The sequence below is a fragment of the Perca flavescens genome, chromosome 9 (assembly GCF_004354835.1).
Source record: "Perca flavescens isolate YP-PL-M2 chromosome 9, PFLA_1.0, whole genome shotgun sequence".
NCBI lineage: Eukaryota > Metazoa > Chordata > Actinopteri > Perciformes > Percidae > Perca > Perca flavescens.
This window is the reverse complement of record NC_041339.1, coordinates 25797484-25813433: the sequence shown is the minus strand read 5'-3', so window position 1 is coordinate 25813433 and position 15950 is coordinate 25797484. Positions and strand designations below refer to the sequence as shown.

At 38.9% G+C, this 15950-nt stretch overlaps 1 protein-coding gene and 1 pseudogene across 3 annotated transcripts; both read right to left on the bottom strand.

The window, feature by feature from the left end:
* Positions 1-1959, bottom strand: part of LOC114560957 (histone H4-like) — a 14702-nt pseudogene extending 12743 nt beyond the window's left edge.
* lhx9 (LIM homeobox 9) lies at positions 1705-15950 on the bottom strand. Of its 3 annotated transcripts, XM_028587132.1 has the most exons (6): positions 15928-15950; positions 12041-12279; positions 10881-11083; positions 9404-9762; positions 5763-5965; positions 2973-5160 (listed from the first exon to the last, which is right to left on the bottom strand). In XM_028587132.1, the coding sequence occupies exons 2-6, from the start codon at positions 12218-12220 to the stop codon at positions 4906-4908; spliced, it is 1200 nt and encodes a 399-aa protein (XP_028442933.1). In that variant the 5' UTR covers positions 12221-12279; positions 15928-15950; the 3' UTR covers positions 2973-4905. The 3 variants fall into 3 exon arrangements, with proteins under 3 accessions (XP_028442936.1, XP_028442933.1, XP_028442934.1); XM_028587135.1 differs by lacking the exons at positions 2973-5160; positions 15928-15950 and adding an exon at positions 1705-2569 and having other exon boundaries at positions 12041-12659; XM_028587133.1 differs by lacking the exon at positions 15928-15950 and having other exon boundaries at positions 9404-9759; positions 12041-12659.

Genomic DNA, 15950 nt, shown 5'->3' with positions numbered 1-15950 from the left:
TATTTTAGTTGTGATGACAGGCATAGTAAAGGGGCTTATCCTTAAAGCTGGTTTCTCATTTGACCTTAATAACTTTATAACACATGTTTTAGTCACATCTGACCAAGGCAGGCCTCAATTGCATATGTCACAAGTTTAAGCAGGTTTGTAGAACCCCACTCTGATAAACTGGCATATATCTGAGTCAGGTTGAGCACTATAGGTTTAATTTATTCTATCCTTGTTGATACATTTAAAGTACTGAAAATGTCTGTGAGGTTGCCTTTTTCCCTGCGGTCAGTGAATTTAATTAAAAACCTGCTCATGTGTTGTCCATAAATTACATGGTGTATATATTTTATTCTATGCTTATATTTGTATTTGAGCTTGAATGGTAGAGCATTTCAGATATTTGTCGTTATTTTTTAAGTGTCACATATATCAGAGTCACCCAAACTTTATGAACAAGCTGCTTGTATGACAGAAAACATACAGCACTGTCATCATTGTTTTTGCACAGTCATAGTACACAGAGTCATTTAACAGGGGGAGGGTGGTGGGGGGATAAGAGAGGTGGAGAAGGATGTCAGTTGGCAGATGCCCTCCTTTCTTACCTGTTGAGGTCTCTGCACAGACAGACAAGATTATGTGTTATGTTTTTTATGCTGAGATTCATGCAACAGTAAAGACTGCAGGTTGAAATTACATTGATCTCACTGTTCGTTGGTGGGATTTTTTGTTGGTGTTACAGTTAGTTAATAGACCAAGGATAAATGTAGTGCAAATGCTCGAATTCAATGTAGTCACAAGGGAACATCATGTATTTTTTCATTCTTTAAAATATTTTCGGAAATAAGAAACATACCTGGAATAGGGTGAAGCAATCCTATTGGCAAGAAAGTGGCTGATCATCGGGCATTGCTTACACACACAAACGCACACACGCGCACACACACACACACACACACACACGCGCACACACACACACACACACACACACACACACACGCATGCATTCCAGTCACCAACAGCCCAGCAGGAAACCCCTGAAATTCTTTTCAACACAGGGCCATGACGTTGTCCAGAATGTTCATCTTGCTGCTCCTAAAGTGAGCAGGGCTGGCTGTTTGTTTGTGTTTCTGCTCCAGCCCCTGCTTCCTGTAGCTCTGTGGTGTCAACCCGCCCACCGTCCTCCCATCAGACCCGGGGAACACAGCCCTGCTGCCACAGTGCACAGGCACCACAGCGACTGAGGTTTCCTCTTGGACTGACTGAAGTGTTTGCTGTTTCCTACATTGTTGGAATTCAACACCAGCCTGTTTACTGGTCCCCATGAGTCTTCAGTCTCTCTCTTTCTCTTTTTCCCTCATTCCGTCTCAATTTTTTTTTTTTTTTTCAACACACCTTATTTACATTACATACCCAGCATTCATACGAAGTAATGAGATTGCCAACGACTAACTGAAGCATCATGTTTTTGACTATTACAGTTTGTATAATACGTTGTCCATCTTTTGCAACATTATTTAAACTGGCTTGCTTGATTGTTTTTTGGCTTTATTACAAAAACATTTCTGTGTGCAAATGTGTGAATATGCTTTTAAATCTTTTTTATTATTTTTTAAGTGAAAGAACTGAAAGGGGTTTTATACTATAAATAGTAAAAAAAAAAGATAATCTATAAGTGTTTTTCCACTGTGAGGTACTGTATGGGCATCAGGGACATCATTTTCATATGCTTTATTTTGCAGCTGACAATGCATCATACAATGAATCAAAGGAAATAATATACATCTCATACATCTAAAATGTTAACAAGATGATGAGGCGCATGCAAAATGAGAATCTCTTCTTTATCTGCTTTGTTTTTTCACTTCCTTCCCTCGGTACAGCCAGATGGCAAAGCTCCAGCTCTGCAGTCCTCTTCATACACTCATCATATTTGATGGGCATCCTGCTGCCGAGTTTCAAGGAGGCCATGTGTTTAAGAAATGACACTTGTGACAAAAGAAAACTTCTATTTAGCAAGCTGAATCTTGGGTGGGGTGCATGGGGGCAGCAGCGTGTGTGCATTTGTATATGTGTGTGTGTGTGTGTGTGTGTGTGTGTGTGTGTGTGTGTGTGTGTGTGTGTTCGTACCAATAGCATCCATTCCGTCTCGGTTTCACACTGTTGTCATGTTGGATGCCTGCTGTCTTTTAACTGCATCCTGTGCCTTTCTAGGAGTACTTTTTTTTTTTACTATGTTACAATACATTTTATCATCAGTTTTGTGCATTTACCATTCCAATACAGAAAGATTTTTTTTTTCTCACATTGTCATAAATATACATTGTGTGGTCTCCGCCGTTGATGGATTCAAACTTTCAGGACAAACTTTTGTTTAGAAAATCATCTGTTGTACATTTGCAACTAAAACAGGTTTTATGTTGGTTGGTTATTTGTTCTCAATATGCTATCATCTTATCCTAATATTGTCTTTGTCTTCAATGGTGAGGAATTCCCATCAAAGTTTTCCCCTTCTGTTAATACTTTAGGGAATTTTCAAACGTCGGGATGTATGGCTGTAATGCCCCAAGATTTGTTCTCCCTGAAAGAAATGATAGAGTAAGAATATATTAACTACAGAGCAACCTGGTTTTACGAGGTCTGCATTTACTCTTACTTCATTTTAGGTTTACCAATAGGTTATGCATAAATATATACTATATATGTATATAGATGTATATCTATGTGTGTTTAAAGCCATGTTCATGCATTAAAAAGCAATTGCAAATTTTTGACTGCAGGGTTTAGATGCAAATCCATGGGGCATTACGTTAAAAACCATAAACATCATAAAATAGGAAATAGAAATTAAAAATGGAAGCAAAAATGAGGACGTTTAACTGGTCATTAATAACTGAATGCTTTCTCATTTGTTGATGTGATAAACAAAAATTGTATTCAAGATAGAACACAAAAATGGCAAGTGTAATGAAAAATAAAACCCATTTAAAGCAAAGTATTTTATTCACACAAATTTAATAAGATATATAACAACCGTTTGGTCCATAAATATTTAAGAGGAAATAGTTTCTATACACCATCTTTATCAAGAAACAGGGAAACATGGACAATCTTGATAGAACACTTACTGTACTCAACTATTAACACGAAGATCAATATATAAGGTTCTTGGATTACCCAACTATATCTGAAAGAGTGCACAAATGCTTTCTATGACATCGCTGCCCCCTTTTTTAACAGGATACACCATAAAAAGATCTTCGGAAATAAGATGCAAAACAGTACAAAACTAGTGAGGCGTCAAAAGGATGTGAATCAGTTAACAAAGAACACATATATCCTGAATTTCACAAACTTTCTCCCAAGTTATAGCATAAGGCACATAGTAGAACTGAGTTAGGCATCTACTTCATTAAGTAGATCTAGAGTACCACTTTGTTCTACAATAGAACAAATTGTGACGCTCACAATGAAATGTATCAACTCCATTGAAGATTTGCTCTCTCTTTTCTCTCTATCTTTCAGCCAGAAGAAACATGTTTTTGGTCTGTTCAGTGGCAAGTGTCATTAAAGAAAGTATAAATATGGCCAAAAAGGAGAACACATGGACAATGATTTCCCACTGGCTGCCTGTTACGACTCCACCTTTCTGAGGTCATTTGAATGCTCATGTCAGCTCTACAAATCTAGTCTGAAACGTCGCAACCACTTAATTTCTCACCCCTACTCCTTTTCCCTTTTTTAAAATCACATCGTTACCCTGAGCAACATGATAAAAACAATAATGCACTTTTCACTGGGCAGTATATTGTCACTGTGCAATTGAGTTTAGCTGTGGATCAATGAATATGTATGTTATCTAGGATTTATCCATCTGACGACAGTTAATCTATGAGGCCAACAAATCTGAAAAAGTGCTCTGTCATGAAAACAATCGATTGCAGCAGCGTGCATAAACTGTTCTCAAATCTGAATTTTTCCTGCTGATTTCTAATTATCAAACCATTTCTATCAATGTGACTGCATTACATGTTGAACAGTTACCACTGTACAGATTGTAGGATTAGCTTCTTTCTCTTTATCACAGTAGATTTGTAAATCAAGACATAAAACGTATGTTGTTTCAGCAGCTATCTGCCATATAAGCTGCGATGGGTAGGTGCTTAAAATGCAATTTAGACGATTTACATGTAGCTCTCTGAGATATCTCAATGTCTGATTCCATCCAACTCAGTCTTAAAGACTGAAACATTCGGAAATAATTAAAGCCTGTTTTCTGGGGTTACCCATATACAGAACATTCTACAAGTTTACTTCCCAAATTATTCCAAAACAGAAAAAAAAATATATTTAAATTGGATAGTGCGAACACAGTGCATACATATACAGGTTACCAAGGACCAAAATATTCATATTATTTTTTTAAATTTACCAATTAACCATAAATTAAGAAGGGCTTTTTTTTTTTAATCATAATTCAATACAAATATACAAATAAAGAATAAAAATCTAGTTTTCCAGACAAGCTTCAAGTTTAGTTTTTTTTTTTCTCAATGAATTGATCCATGACAATTTTGTAATGCCGTCAACGTCAAAAATGTCCCGTCCAAAATCAATCTCTGCATACTGTAAGTCAACTACAGACACGGCTGCCATGTTGTTTCAAATGCTACACATTAAAATGATTTCCTTGTGTTTTAATGTGGTCGCTTCTGTTCTTGCTCTTGTTGTTCTTGTTTGTGTACACAGTACAGCACTTTCTGTTCCAAGGAGCTGTCTCTGGTAGATTTAAAGGTGTCACTTAAAAAAATAAAATGTAAATTGAGGAAACAAAATAAAATAAAAACAACAAAATAAAAATCAGAAAAAAAAAAAAAAAAAAAAAAAAAAAGAAATCAGTCTGCTAGGGATAGCTTGTTAGAAAAGGTTTGTCAAGGTAGTTTGCGAAGGGCTCCCCGAATCATGGCTGTCCAAACTAGAGGTGACGGAGGTCACTACAGTGATAGAGGGGTTTGTCAGGTCTGTTAGTGTGGCCGCGCTGGAGGGGGGGCTCAGGGCCCCACTGTCAGATGAGGGTGGAGGGAGTGAGGTGCCATCAGCCTTATCAACACCTCCATTCTCCTGTCGCAAAACGTTCCTTCTGAATTTGGCTCTTGCGTTTTGGAACCAAACCTGCAAACCAATCCCAGTGTGGCTTTTACTTTTTGTTTTAAGATTAATTTTAAAACATGTCAAGTTATCACAGCAATTACTGTATCAACTTGCCCTGGCCTTATGTATATAGATCTTTATATGGCAATTGGCATACAATATTTTGAGCTAAAGGGGCAGATAACAATGAACCAGTTAGCTCCTGAATACTGAATGTAAGAATGTGAATTTTAATAGCATATCAAAAATATTATCCTTTTAATTTTTTTTTTTTTATCTGTAAGAGTTGAATTACACCCTTTTCTGTTCCACAGATAAAAAGAACATGTGCACTCTTGTTATTAATAATATCAGCTACAGTTTTACATTAAAGTTTCTACGCTTTTAAAACGACTTTTCTCCTTTCTTTCCCAAAAGAAATAACATTTAAGAATCTACAAGATTTCTGATAAAAACCCCTGGATATACATCTAATGACTAAATGGGCCAACCAAACAAACCAAATCAAAAAGATGACTTCAATGATAATACTGGTGTGAAATGAGAGGGACATGGAGGAGGAGTGGGGTGCAGACACAGATATGGGGTGATCAGATCAGTAAGAAGAATGGCTTTCTGCTTACCTGTAGAACTCTCTTAGTGAGGCCTGTCTTCTGGGCCAGCTGCTTTAAGTCCTTGGCATCTGGGTTGTGGTTGATGGCAAAGTAGGATTTCATTGTCCGCAGCTGATGGTGCTTAAAGGAGGTCCGCATGCGCTTGGTCTTCTGAGTTGGAGCGTAGGCCTGCTGGTCCCGGTCCAAGTGGTCGGTGTCGTTCTCGTTACAGCCTGAGAGGGCAGAGAGCAGAGCACAGGGGCTGGATCAGAGTCCAAATGGAACAACTGCAAAAATAAAGTCATTTATTTTCTAAACACTAGTCCTTTGCATTTGAATTAAGGCAAATAACTCCTCTACTATCAAGATAATGTTATTCAAATCAGAAAAATGCTTAAATATAATTATTTGCAACGGTCACTAATGAAATGTTGCACTGGTTTTAAGGCTAAATATTAAATTGAATATTTTGCTACGTGGTCCGGTTTCACAGGGAAAGAAAGGACACAATGAATCATATTATTAAGGCGATCACATATGGACTTGATTGTGGAAAGTTCCGGCATTTCCATCGACTTGCTGTGTTATACGATCTATTAAGATTGATGACAAAAGTTTAGATTATTTATAACAAACAATTAGAATATGCAAATAAGTGACAGTCAAGAAACTCATTAAAACAGACTAAACTTAAATGTGTTGTAACACATTGGAAGTTTTGACTGTTGTGGGTTTTTTATAATCTGTTTTATATATTTTTTTAAAGCAACATGATGTATTTAACTATACAGTGAGACCGGGCTGAATTATTTCTGCTTGTGTTTGCAAAGACTAATAGGTCTAATGGCCCTTATTTGTCAATAGCTTAGCACTGTTTGTGTAAAATACTTAAAAGACGGTGAAATGCAAAAACTGATCCAATAAATTAAATGCATGTGTGGCTAAACAGTGCTGCGGAAACATTTATCACCGTTAAAAAGGCAAATCTATACACTTTATTTCACTCTCATATTTTTTTACAAATAAAACGTTTGCATAATTCTACACTGTTGTGACAGAGAAAATTCCCCTGCCAAATAAATTTGCAAGTTAAATGAATTCTGAAATTTACACGAGTGCAACCAAAATAAACAGCAAAATTAAATCAACTAATGATAATTGATTGTGCTCTGATTGTGATTTTTCTATAGAATTAGTATTTACTTTAGGTCTTATTAGATCTTGTCTCTTATGGAAAAGGAACCTATCCAGCAAAGAATACGATTCTTTAAATTATACCTAGGTTGTATTGATTCTCTTGTGTCCATGTATAACGGAAATGCTGACCAGTGGATGATAAGATATCAAATGACTTACACCAATATTTCATCGTACAAATTTAGTGCAACACTTTCTAAAAAATGAATTATTGAATTAAATAAAATAAAAAAAACATAAAACATGTGGCATTATGTTATGGTACAGGTTATGGCGTGAATTGTGTTTTTTTTATATGAGACTTCTTCGTTGACAAGTATACGCACCATTAATATGACAATCATTGACATCTATGTTCTGCTGCTCCAGCCTTCACTGGATTGTGTTTCACTAGATATTACCCACTAGGGGTCTCTATATCCAAACAAGACCAAACTTTACAGAGTGGTGTGGAATACTCCGTAGACCCACACCTTTCCCTGGTGAAAACAAACATGAATGTGCTTGATAAGCAGAAACAAAACCTCAAACAAAACCTCATCCTTTTTGTCAGGAATGTGAGTCTCCTGATCTGCAGAATGATATATTAACCTGAACAACCCAGGGAAAAGAGGAAATATTTTTTGTTGTTCCCTATAGTTTAATTTCTTTCTTTTTTTTTTGAAAGATTTGTATTTCTTTCTTTTTTTTAAGTTTACGAGCTAATTTGAATGTTGTATAATGTCATAAATCCATCACAAAATTACAACATTTAACATTTACAAAATGAAACAAAATGCTTAAAGAAGCCAATAAGCCTCTTTGAAATTAGAAAATATACTATACTTAATTATTTTCAATTAAATATCCCAAATGAAAAATACAATATTCCCACTGGGACCTTTACTGTGTCTGTGGTGCTTAATAATGAGCTCACAGGGACATCTCACTGTATTTCATGTTTTTCTCTGCGGAATGGTCTTTTTTGGGATTTTTTTTTTACCTGTTTTGGCTGGATTTTATATTATTTGAATGCTATGTAGTAGGCATATCCTGCTATTAAAGAAAAACACAGTGCTACAATGGTTATTGTCCTATTAAAGCATCCATGAGAACTTCAGGATTTGCATAATCTCTTGGAATTGTGTTTGCGAATAACAAACCACAGCCCCTTCAACCGGAGCGCTGACTGTACAGTGTTGCGTTCAGAGGCATGGCCTCTCCCTGCAGCAGGCCCCTGAGAACTGTGCTGACCGCGGCACAGGAGGCCAGGGATTCCAACGTCACCTTCAATTAACGGAGAACAATTAACGCGCAGATTACCCTTATTCCTCTCCATTCACCAAGAACAGAGGCAACTTGGCGCACAATGACAAACTTTCTCAACCGCACACTAATTCGCAGAAAGCGACAACAAAATGGGGACGCTGCAGGGGGGGGTAGGGGGTGGGGGTCGGGTTATAACATTCAGCTATTCAATGGAAGATTTTAGATGAAACCTACATTTATCAGTAGATTAATGTTGACTGTGACTCCAGTTTTTCTGTCTTCCAACAAAAGTCAAAGACATGCAGAAACATTTTTTTTTTTTTTTTCCACCGAATTTTACGCAACAGTTCCGAACTACATTGAGCCCCATCACACCCATCCTACATTTCTTTTGACCTAAATTTGTCTTAATTATAAAGTCGATGTGCAGGTGGAGAGCGATGTCAAATTTCGATCACCCTCCGTGCAACACACGCCTCAGTTTAAAGCACAAAAACGGTGCGTTAAAGACGCGTGGACTGACAGAAAGCTGCAGATCAATTAGCCACGGCTGCGGGCGCCGTTACACTCAGGCAATGTTCACCTACATTAGCATAGCTTACAGGAGAGATGCATTCGTCCCAGACGTGTAAACCTATGGCTGTTCCAGCTGGGGCATTGAGGAGCCGTCTGGACTAAAAAGATAGGGGCTTACCGTAATGACAACTAATTTACCCATAATTTTCTAAAAAAAAAAAAAAAAAATTAAAATAAAATTTGTATTCACTTTATTCATTTATGTGTTTATTTGTGGGTGTTTTTTCTTAAAATGTAATTATTTCTGCTGCTATATTTTGAAACATTACAATTAAATGAATACGACGACACTTTGGTCAGCAATGTTTGAGGAGATTTTAGTGAAGAAAATAAATGCAGTTAGAAGGTTTCCAAACTATGGTCCAGGGACTACCTGGGGTCTATCAAAAGGCTCCAGATGGCTCTAATCGTCAGGAACAGTTTAATGTAGAGTGCAGTTAGTTAAAAAGATCGGCGTGTTTTTGCTGCAATGTAATTCCCTACAATTAGGCCTAGGTTATCCATACAGGGCAGACTGTTAAAGGCTACAGCGACGTGTGCATCAAAATTAAAAACGAAAAACTTGAACTATTTACAAGTGATTTTCAGCTGCGTGTTAGTATGTTCTTGACTTGATGTGAGGCCCTGCTCTGAGTAGCACGTTGTCTCACCTGTGTTGTAGCTAGGTATATCTATCCCCATGGCCGGGCTCTTCCTCTTGCGCGGCCTTCCCTTCTGTGCCGTGCCGGTGCCGTTGAAGTAAGGTAGGGAGAGGCCGCCGCCCTTCGCTGCCAGCTCAGCGAAGTTGAGCTGTTGGTGGTAGTCCGGTCCCTGCACCAGCGTCTCGAAGTGGAGCCGGCAGTACACCAGGCTGTCCTTCATGCCGAAGTGGTCGCCCGTGGTCAGCGTCTTGTTGCAGGTGGTGCACGTGAAGCAGCTCAGGTGGTACACGGAGTCGCGCGCCCGCATCACCATCTCCGAGGCCGATATCCCGAGGTGGCAGCGCGCGCACCTCTGCACGGAGAACCTTCTGGAACAGACAAATTGTCAAGACTCCTCATACATAGAGACCAAATGTGACAAAGACAGAAGCCGAAATATACACTGCACTGCCATGGGCCTTTGTCGTGCGTTCCAGTGACAAAGGTGTGTGTGTGTGTGTGTGTGTGTGTGTGAGACACAGCTTTAGTGTCTGGCAATACTCTACAGGCCTATAGACTGAGTTTACATTCTGAACTAATATAGCCACATCTGGCCTACAACTGAGTGACGGCTGGTCGATAAGCCACATTTTGTTTAGTGTAAAAATATTTTCTCTCCTAAATAGGCCTAAGTAAAAAAAAGTTGTATCTGATATTAAACACAAAAGGCGAAAGGTAGGCAAAAGGCGGAACTATAATAGCCTGTTAAAATGCAAAGATAGCTAAGACATTTTGCCCAAGCATTTAACAGCATCTCTTTCTTGGGTTATTTTTATAGAGTGCATTATAAATAACATTCAGGCCTGTGTGTCAGACCATGGCTGTACAAATGTATGTTAAAATATGGTGAAACATATCTGACCAATAGCTGCATTTTGAACTGGTTATTTTCCATACTCAGGCATGTTAGGCCATTGTACATGCTGACAAAAGCAACGAAGGTAGGTTACTTTTGAACAAACACGATATAAATATACAACGATGTGCTCCTTTGTTCCTGGTAGGCTGACTCATACAAGCTAATGCAGTTACACTCAGAGCCATGGAAACTATTACATCTAAACCACAAACGAATAAAAGTTAAATTTCATATCATAACTTATTCCAAATTAACAGCACGCAGGGCCCCTGGGAGACTGTCATGATGCTATTCAAACAAGAATGAGGCCTAATTGGACCAAAAGGCTTTTCAGATAAACAGCCCCAGCCTGTTGAATCAGGGTTAATAACAGTGTCTGCACAATCACCCACCCAACCCCCCTCCCAAAAAAAAAAAATAATAAAAAATAATAATTCATTTAAGAGTTTAAAATAAATCTTCCTATAAAGTCAGCAGCTTTGGGTGGGTGTACGCGCGTGTGCGTGTGCGTGACAGAAAGACAGGGACCCTAATGTTTTCCTAAGCTGTTTCATGAACATTTAAATGGACAACCTTCATTTTTCTTACCTGTAGTAATCCTCCTTGCAATAGATACTCCCATCCTTGGCAAAACACGTTAGCTCCGATTCCAGCGCTAGTTTACATTCACAGCATTTGAGGCACCGCAGGTGCCACTGTTTGTCCACGGCCAGGAGGTAGTATCTATCCGAAATCTTGCCGCCACAGCCGGCACACAGAGCAGGCTTCTCCGGGCTCATGGAAGGCATGGTCTGCGTCAGAAAGAGAGAGAGAGAGAAGAAAGTTCATTCAAGAGACTTATGCAGCATATATCATGCAAGAACAGAAACAACATGCCTTATGTATAGCTTTCTGGACATTAAATTAAACTCTTTTTTTTTTTTTTTTTTTAATCTATGAGGTAGAGGGCCTTTTGCAGAGCACTTTAAACACGCTGGTAAACAAATGCAGCCTCGGTGTGTTCACAGGCCCCCCTGAAGGAATCCCACCATCACTGAAACAACTGTTTCCGAAATTAACTGAATATCGAGGAGAGTTGATTACATTTGTAGTGCTAAGCTAACATTTTATAAGTTTAATATCTCCTTTCGTCGTACACATTAAAGTCAAAGCGAACAACAAATTCACTTTAACAGTTTTGGTGAGAAACATATTTAAAATATTGAAGGCCTATTCAAAAAATATAGTAGCCTATTAAATGTAGTATTTTTTACAGTTGAAATAATAAAACTCGAATCTATACTAATTAATATTAATTCAGCATGTTTTTGTCAGCAGTGTTTTGTAGATATATAATTGCCAGATCTGAAATGTGTAGCTACACTTGTCAACAGAAAACTAAATATTACTGCTGTAATGTACAATGTTTCATATGATGCCAAGAGTAATGCGTATTTTAAATAGGCTATATTTAGAGACAACTGAATGTCAAGTTGCTGCCAGTTTATTTGGTAGTAATTATTTTGTGCAGATTATTGAGCAGCAATTGAAATAACATGGCATTTTATCTATAGGCCTAATTACGAAATCCACTACCCAAGAGAGAATTCATTTTGGGATAAAGAATTAGACTAAAATATTTACCATAATTAGACACAAAGTAGTAACTGATTAATCCTCGACTGCACATTCCCTGGCACGTTACCAGTGCCACAGTGGTCGTTTATGCAGTTTTTACATGAACTCAAACGTGGGTCGAGCAGACTTACCGACTCTCTCCCGTTGAGCTGCATGCCCTTCGCCAGACGCGAATCCGTTTTCGACCTTCTCTCCATCTCCTCCATGATCCCTTGGATGTGATCCCCGGAGATCCCGTGGAAAAGCATGGCTCCCGGTCCTGGACGCAACGTGCAACTGCCTGCCTCTGTCTTGCAGCCCACAACTTCCATATACTGTACCGCAGCGCTGCGCCCCGCTCTCTCAGCGCATCCACACGGGCTCTGAGGCTCTGAGAGAGGCACACAAAACCACAACACAACCCCAGAGATTCAGATCACCTCCTCGCCAGAGTGCAAAAGGCAACTGGAAGAAAAGAAGAACGAAGAAACTACAACATGGGTGGGACAGGAGGTGGTGGTGGTGCACCAGCTTTTTCCTTCTTCCCGTGAATGTCTCTCCTCCAGGAAAAATATATAGTCCAAATGACGCGACAAACCGGTGTGGAAGTGGTGGTGGGGAGGGAGGTGGGGAGGGGGGGGGCTACTTTGTGAACACTCGCCAAAAATAATGACACAAAGTTTTTGTTGTTTTCTTTTTGGTGATTTCTCTCTCCAGATTTCCCAGTCAGGGGTTCCTTGGTGCTTGGAGGTCAGGTTGGGACTGCCTGGATTTGAGAACCGTGTCCTATTTGTGAAGAGAGCAAAGCCTGCCCAGTCTGAATAATTTGGTAGGAGGAGTCCCCCCACCCCCCACCACCCTCGCTCTCTCACTCCGTGTGTCTCCCCGTGTCTCTCCCCTTCTCTCTCTCTCTCTCTCTCTCTCTCTCTCTCTCTCTCTCTCTCTCTCTCTCTCTCTCTCTCTCTCTTCATCGCCACTGATTTCTATTCACCAACAAAGAGCTGTCACTCTTCCCTCAAAAACTCCCGATTCTGGCTGCGCGAAGGACCACTACTTTATGGTATTGGCATTTTCATTACTTTTATTTCCCCATTTACAGGAGATGATGCTGGAGTGTAGGCAGAAGTTGCATTAACTGAAATGGGCTTAGAGTAATTTCAATGCAAATATTGTATTTAACATGGCTTAAACAAATAATACGCATCTAAAAAGGAGGCTATAATAAACTCCTTTGGAGTTTTACTAAAAGGGGCAAAAATATGGATGACCGATTCTACAAGCCGTGACAATTTAATAGGTTTAATTTTGAGCTTTTACACTTTTAAAACTTCACAGTTGTAGGTGTTTTATCAGGTGTTTGGTGGTCCCAACATAACATAAGTGTGTGTGTGTGTGTGTGTGTGTGTGTGTGTGTGTGTGTGTGTGTGTGTGTGTGTGTGTGTGTGTGGTATAAACGATTGTTTGGGGCGGGGCCGTGATCAGTGATAGGCTAGAGGGCGGGGACAGATTGTATTAAACAATCTGAAAGACAAGGAATTTAAACACAAATGAACAAGATTGTGTTTAAAAATAAAAGCATCCTGACCTCTTCCCTCAAATAGACAATCACACGCCAGCTTGTTTCTGTCTTTTCTTCTCTATCTTGTAAATAAGTAGGATATATGATGAAGCGACGAGCCGATCTCTTTAGGCCTTGGTTAGTCTCTTCAGTGCAAGTTCAATTTTCTCTTCATTAAACGCTCATTTGAAACTGCCCGAGCCTTCATTAACACGACCTTTGTCTTTCCTCTGCCTCTTGAATTAGGCCCAAATCTTGTTTACCTACAGGAGAGCTGATGTTGATGAGAATGCAAACAGGATCGCAACTAGAAACATATTTCATGTAGCCTATCCTTTTTGCCATGCAACAAGCAGTGATATGGAGGTATACGAGCTAAAAAAAAAAAAAGAAGAAAACAAGAAGGGGGGAATCACCACCAGTTATTGAATATTTTCAGAAATCCACGTTCCATAAAGTAATAATATCATCTACATTAATGAGGCGACTGCAGCTACAGATACAGATCCGTGTCAGGTTTAAAGTGTGAGAAAAACTCTGTTTTTGAAAATAAGACTTAGGCTACTGTCCAACGTGCAGGCCAAATATGGTGGCAACAAACCAAAATGAGGCAGCAGCTCAAGGTCTGTATTTTTAACACAACATGCATGGGCCTTTACAGCTGAAACCCGGATAACGAGCTCATGGTCTCTGCAAGGTCGATGGCTGAAGATTTTGCCATAAAACAATAGACACACTGACTGAATCTGGGACTCGGCTTTGGTCCCATTAATAGATTTACGGAGGCTCGGGGGGGGGTTTGCAGGTGTGGATGCTTCATCTCAAGACGTGTTACATTATCATGTGCACCCCCCCCCCTCCCTATCCCCCCCAACTTCCTCCCCCACCATGAAGTTGTGTTGGCTTTAATTGGAGGCCCCTTGATAACAGAGCTATAAGACAAGGCTGGGACCCTCCTGGACGGGCTGGACCTGCAGCTGTTCTGGAAAGCTTAAAACGTTAATTTGCGCTCCGTGTCAGTGTCTCAGCACCAGCCACACAGCGGCGAAAAGAGTTCTCAAAAAGGACACAGGGATTTCATTTCACCTGGACAAAGACACCCCGAGAGGAACCGATCAACTCAGCTCTGTGTGATATTTAATCTGTCTGTTTCCTTTCTCTCCGGTAGTAATAATAATAATAATAATAATAATAATAATGAAAAAAAGTCTGAGTTCTGACTTTAAAAACTAATCACACAGTAAAATAGAAGTGTGTAGCCTATGTGTTCGTCTTTTTTCGTTTGATCAAGACATCGATCATATCGTTAATGTCGATAAAGAACACTGTTTGGACCCGTTGCCTCCAGCAGTGACATTTCATGTGACTGAAGAGGGTTTAACAATGTGTCAGTGAACACCAAGGGGCTGAGGGGGAAATGGCTTTTGTTTTGTCGTTTTGTTTCTGTCGTTTCTTTCTCTTTGTTATCTAATCAGGATATTACCTGCAACTAAATATAGGCTATACAGGCTACACTAATGGCCGTCTTTTTTTTCTTTTATTATTACAGTTTGTGTGTAATTTGGAGAAAGTCTGTAGGGATAAAACCAAAGCCAATTCGAGAAATCACGCCTTTGCAAAAAAAAAAAAAAAAAAAAATTAAAAAAAAAAAAAAAGTGACAGTATTTAGCCTATTTGATTTGAAAATAACAGTTCTCTTTTCTTAATATGTTTTCTTAATACATCATATTATTTAAGCAACCTAGTTATGTGTGTTACTCATCATATTTCATTACTGGCTTTAAATAAATTGATGAAAACTGATCTGGGCGGTTCTGTGTCATTTTTCGTTCAGTTACTGAGAAAGATTTACCCTAATTAAAAAGTCCTGATCCCATTGAACCAAATTAAGTCTTTTAACACATAATTAATCGCTGCGTATTCATGCACTGTATTGACCTCCATTTCAAACCTTTGACGCTTTAAAAAATAAATAAATAAAAACAGTGTTAACCACTGTTTAAAATGGCGTGTTAACACAGGATGGCTCAGTGGGTCACTGACTTTTCTTATATAAATAAAGAAAAATCAAATCTCATATCTCAGCCAACAATACAAACTAAAATGACTTGTATTGCCTACATTTTAAGAAAAGCCTCATTTTATATTTTCCCTGCCGTTCAACTTGCATGTTTGTGGTAGGCCTATACTACTAAACAAACTCCTCTTACCCTATACATTTAAATATTATTGTCAGGGTGGAAGATTTGTTTACAGCATTCCGTAAATAAAAATATAGATAGAGAGCGTTTAGATGGGGTTACCTTCCACCACATCCCTGTTTATCCGTGAGACTGTTACCAATGTCACTGAATTCATCATGCATCAGATCTGTCGCGCATTGCTTCACACGCGTTTGCTTAAAAAAAAAAAAAAAAAAAAAAAAAAAAGCCTACCTTGTATGATTATTTTCCCAAGCAGACATATAGAAAGAGGTCTTACCTGAGGCTGTGCTGTGTGTGTGA

Excerpts from the sequence above, each read along its gene's own strand:
- lhx9 (XM_028587132.1), bottom strand. The coding sequence starts at position 12,220 with ATGGAAGTTGTGGGCTGCAAGACAGAGGCAGGCAGTTGCACGTTGCGT. Across the intron at positions 9,763-10,880 it reads TGCAAGGAGGATTACTACAG|AAGGTTCTCCGTGCAGAGGT; the intron begins GTAAGAAAAATG and ends TGTCTGTTCCAG. Across the intron at positions 5,966-9,403 it reads TATACCTAGCTACAACACAG|GCTGTAACGAGAACGACACC; the intron begins GTGAGACAACGT and ends CTGCCCTCTCAG.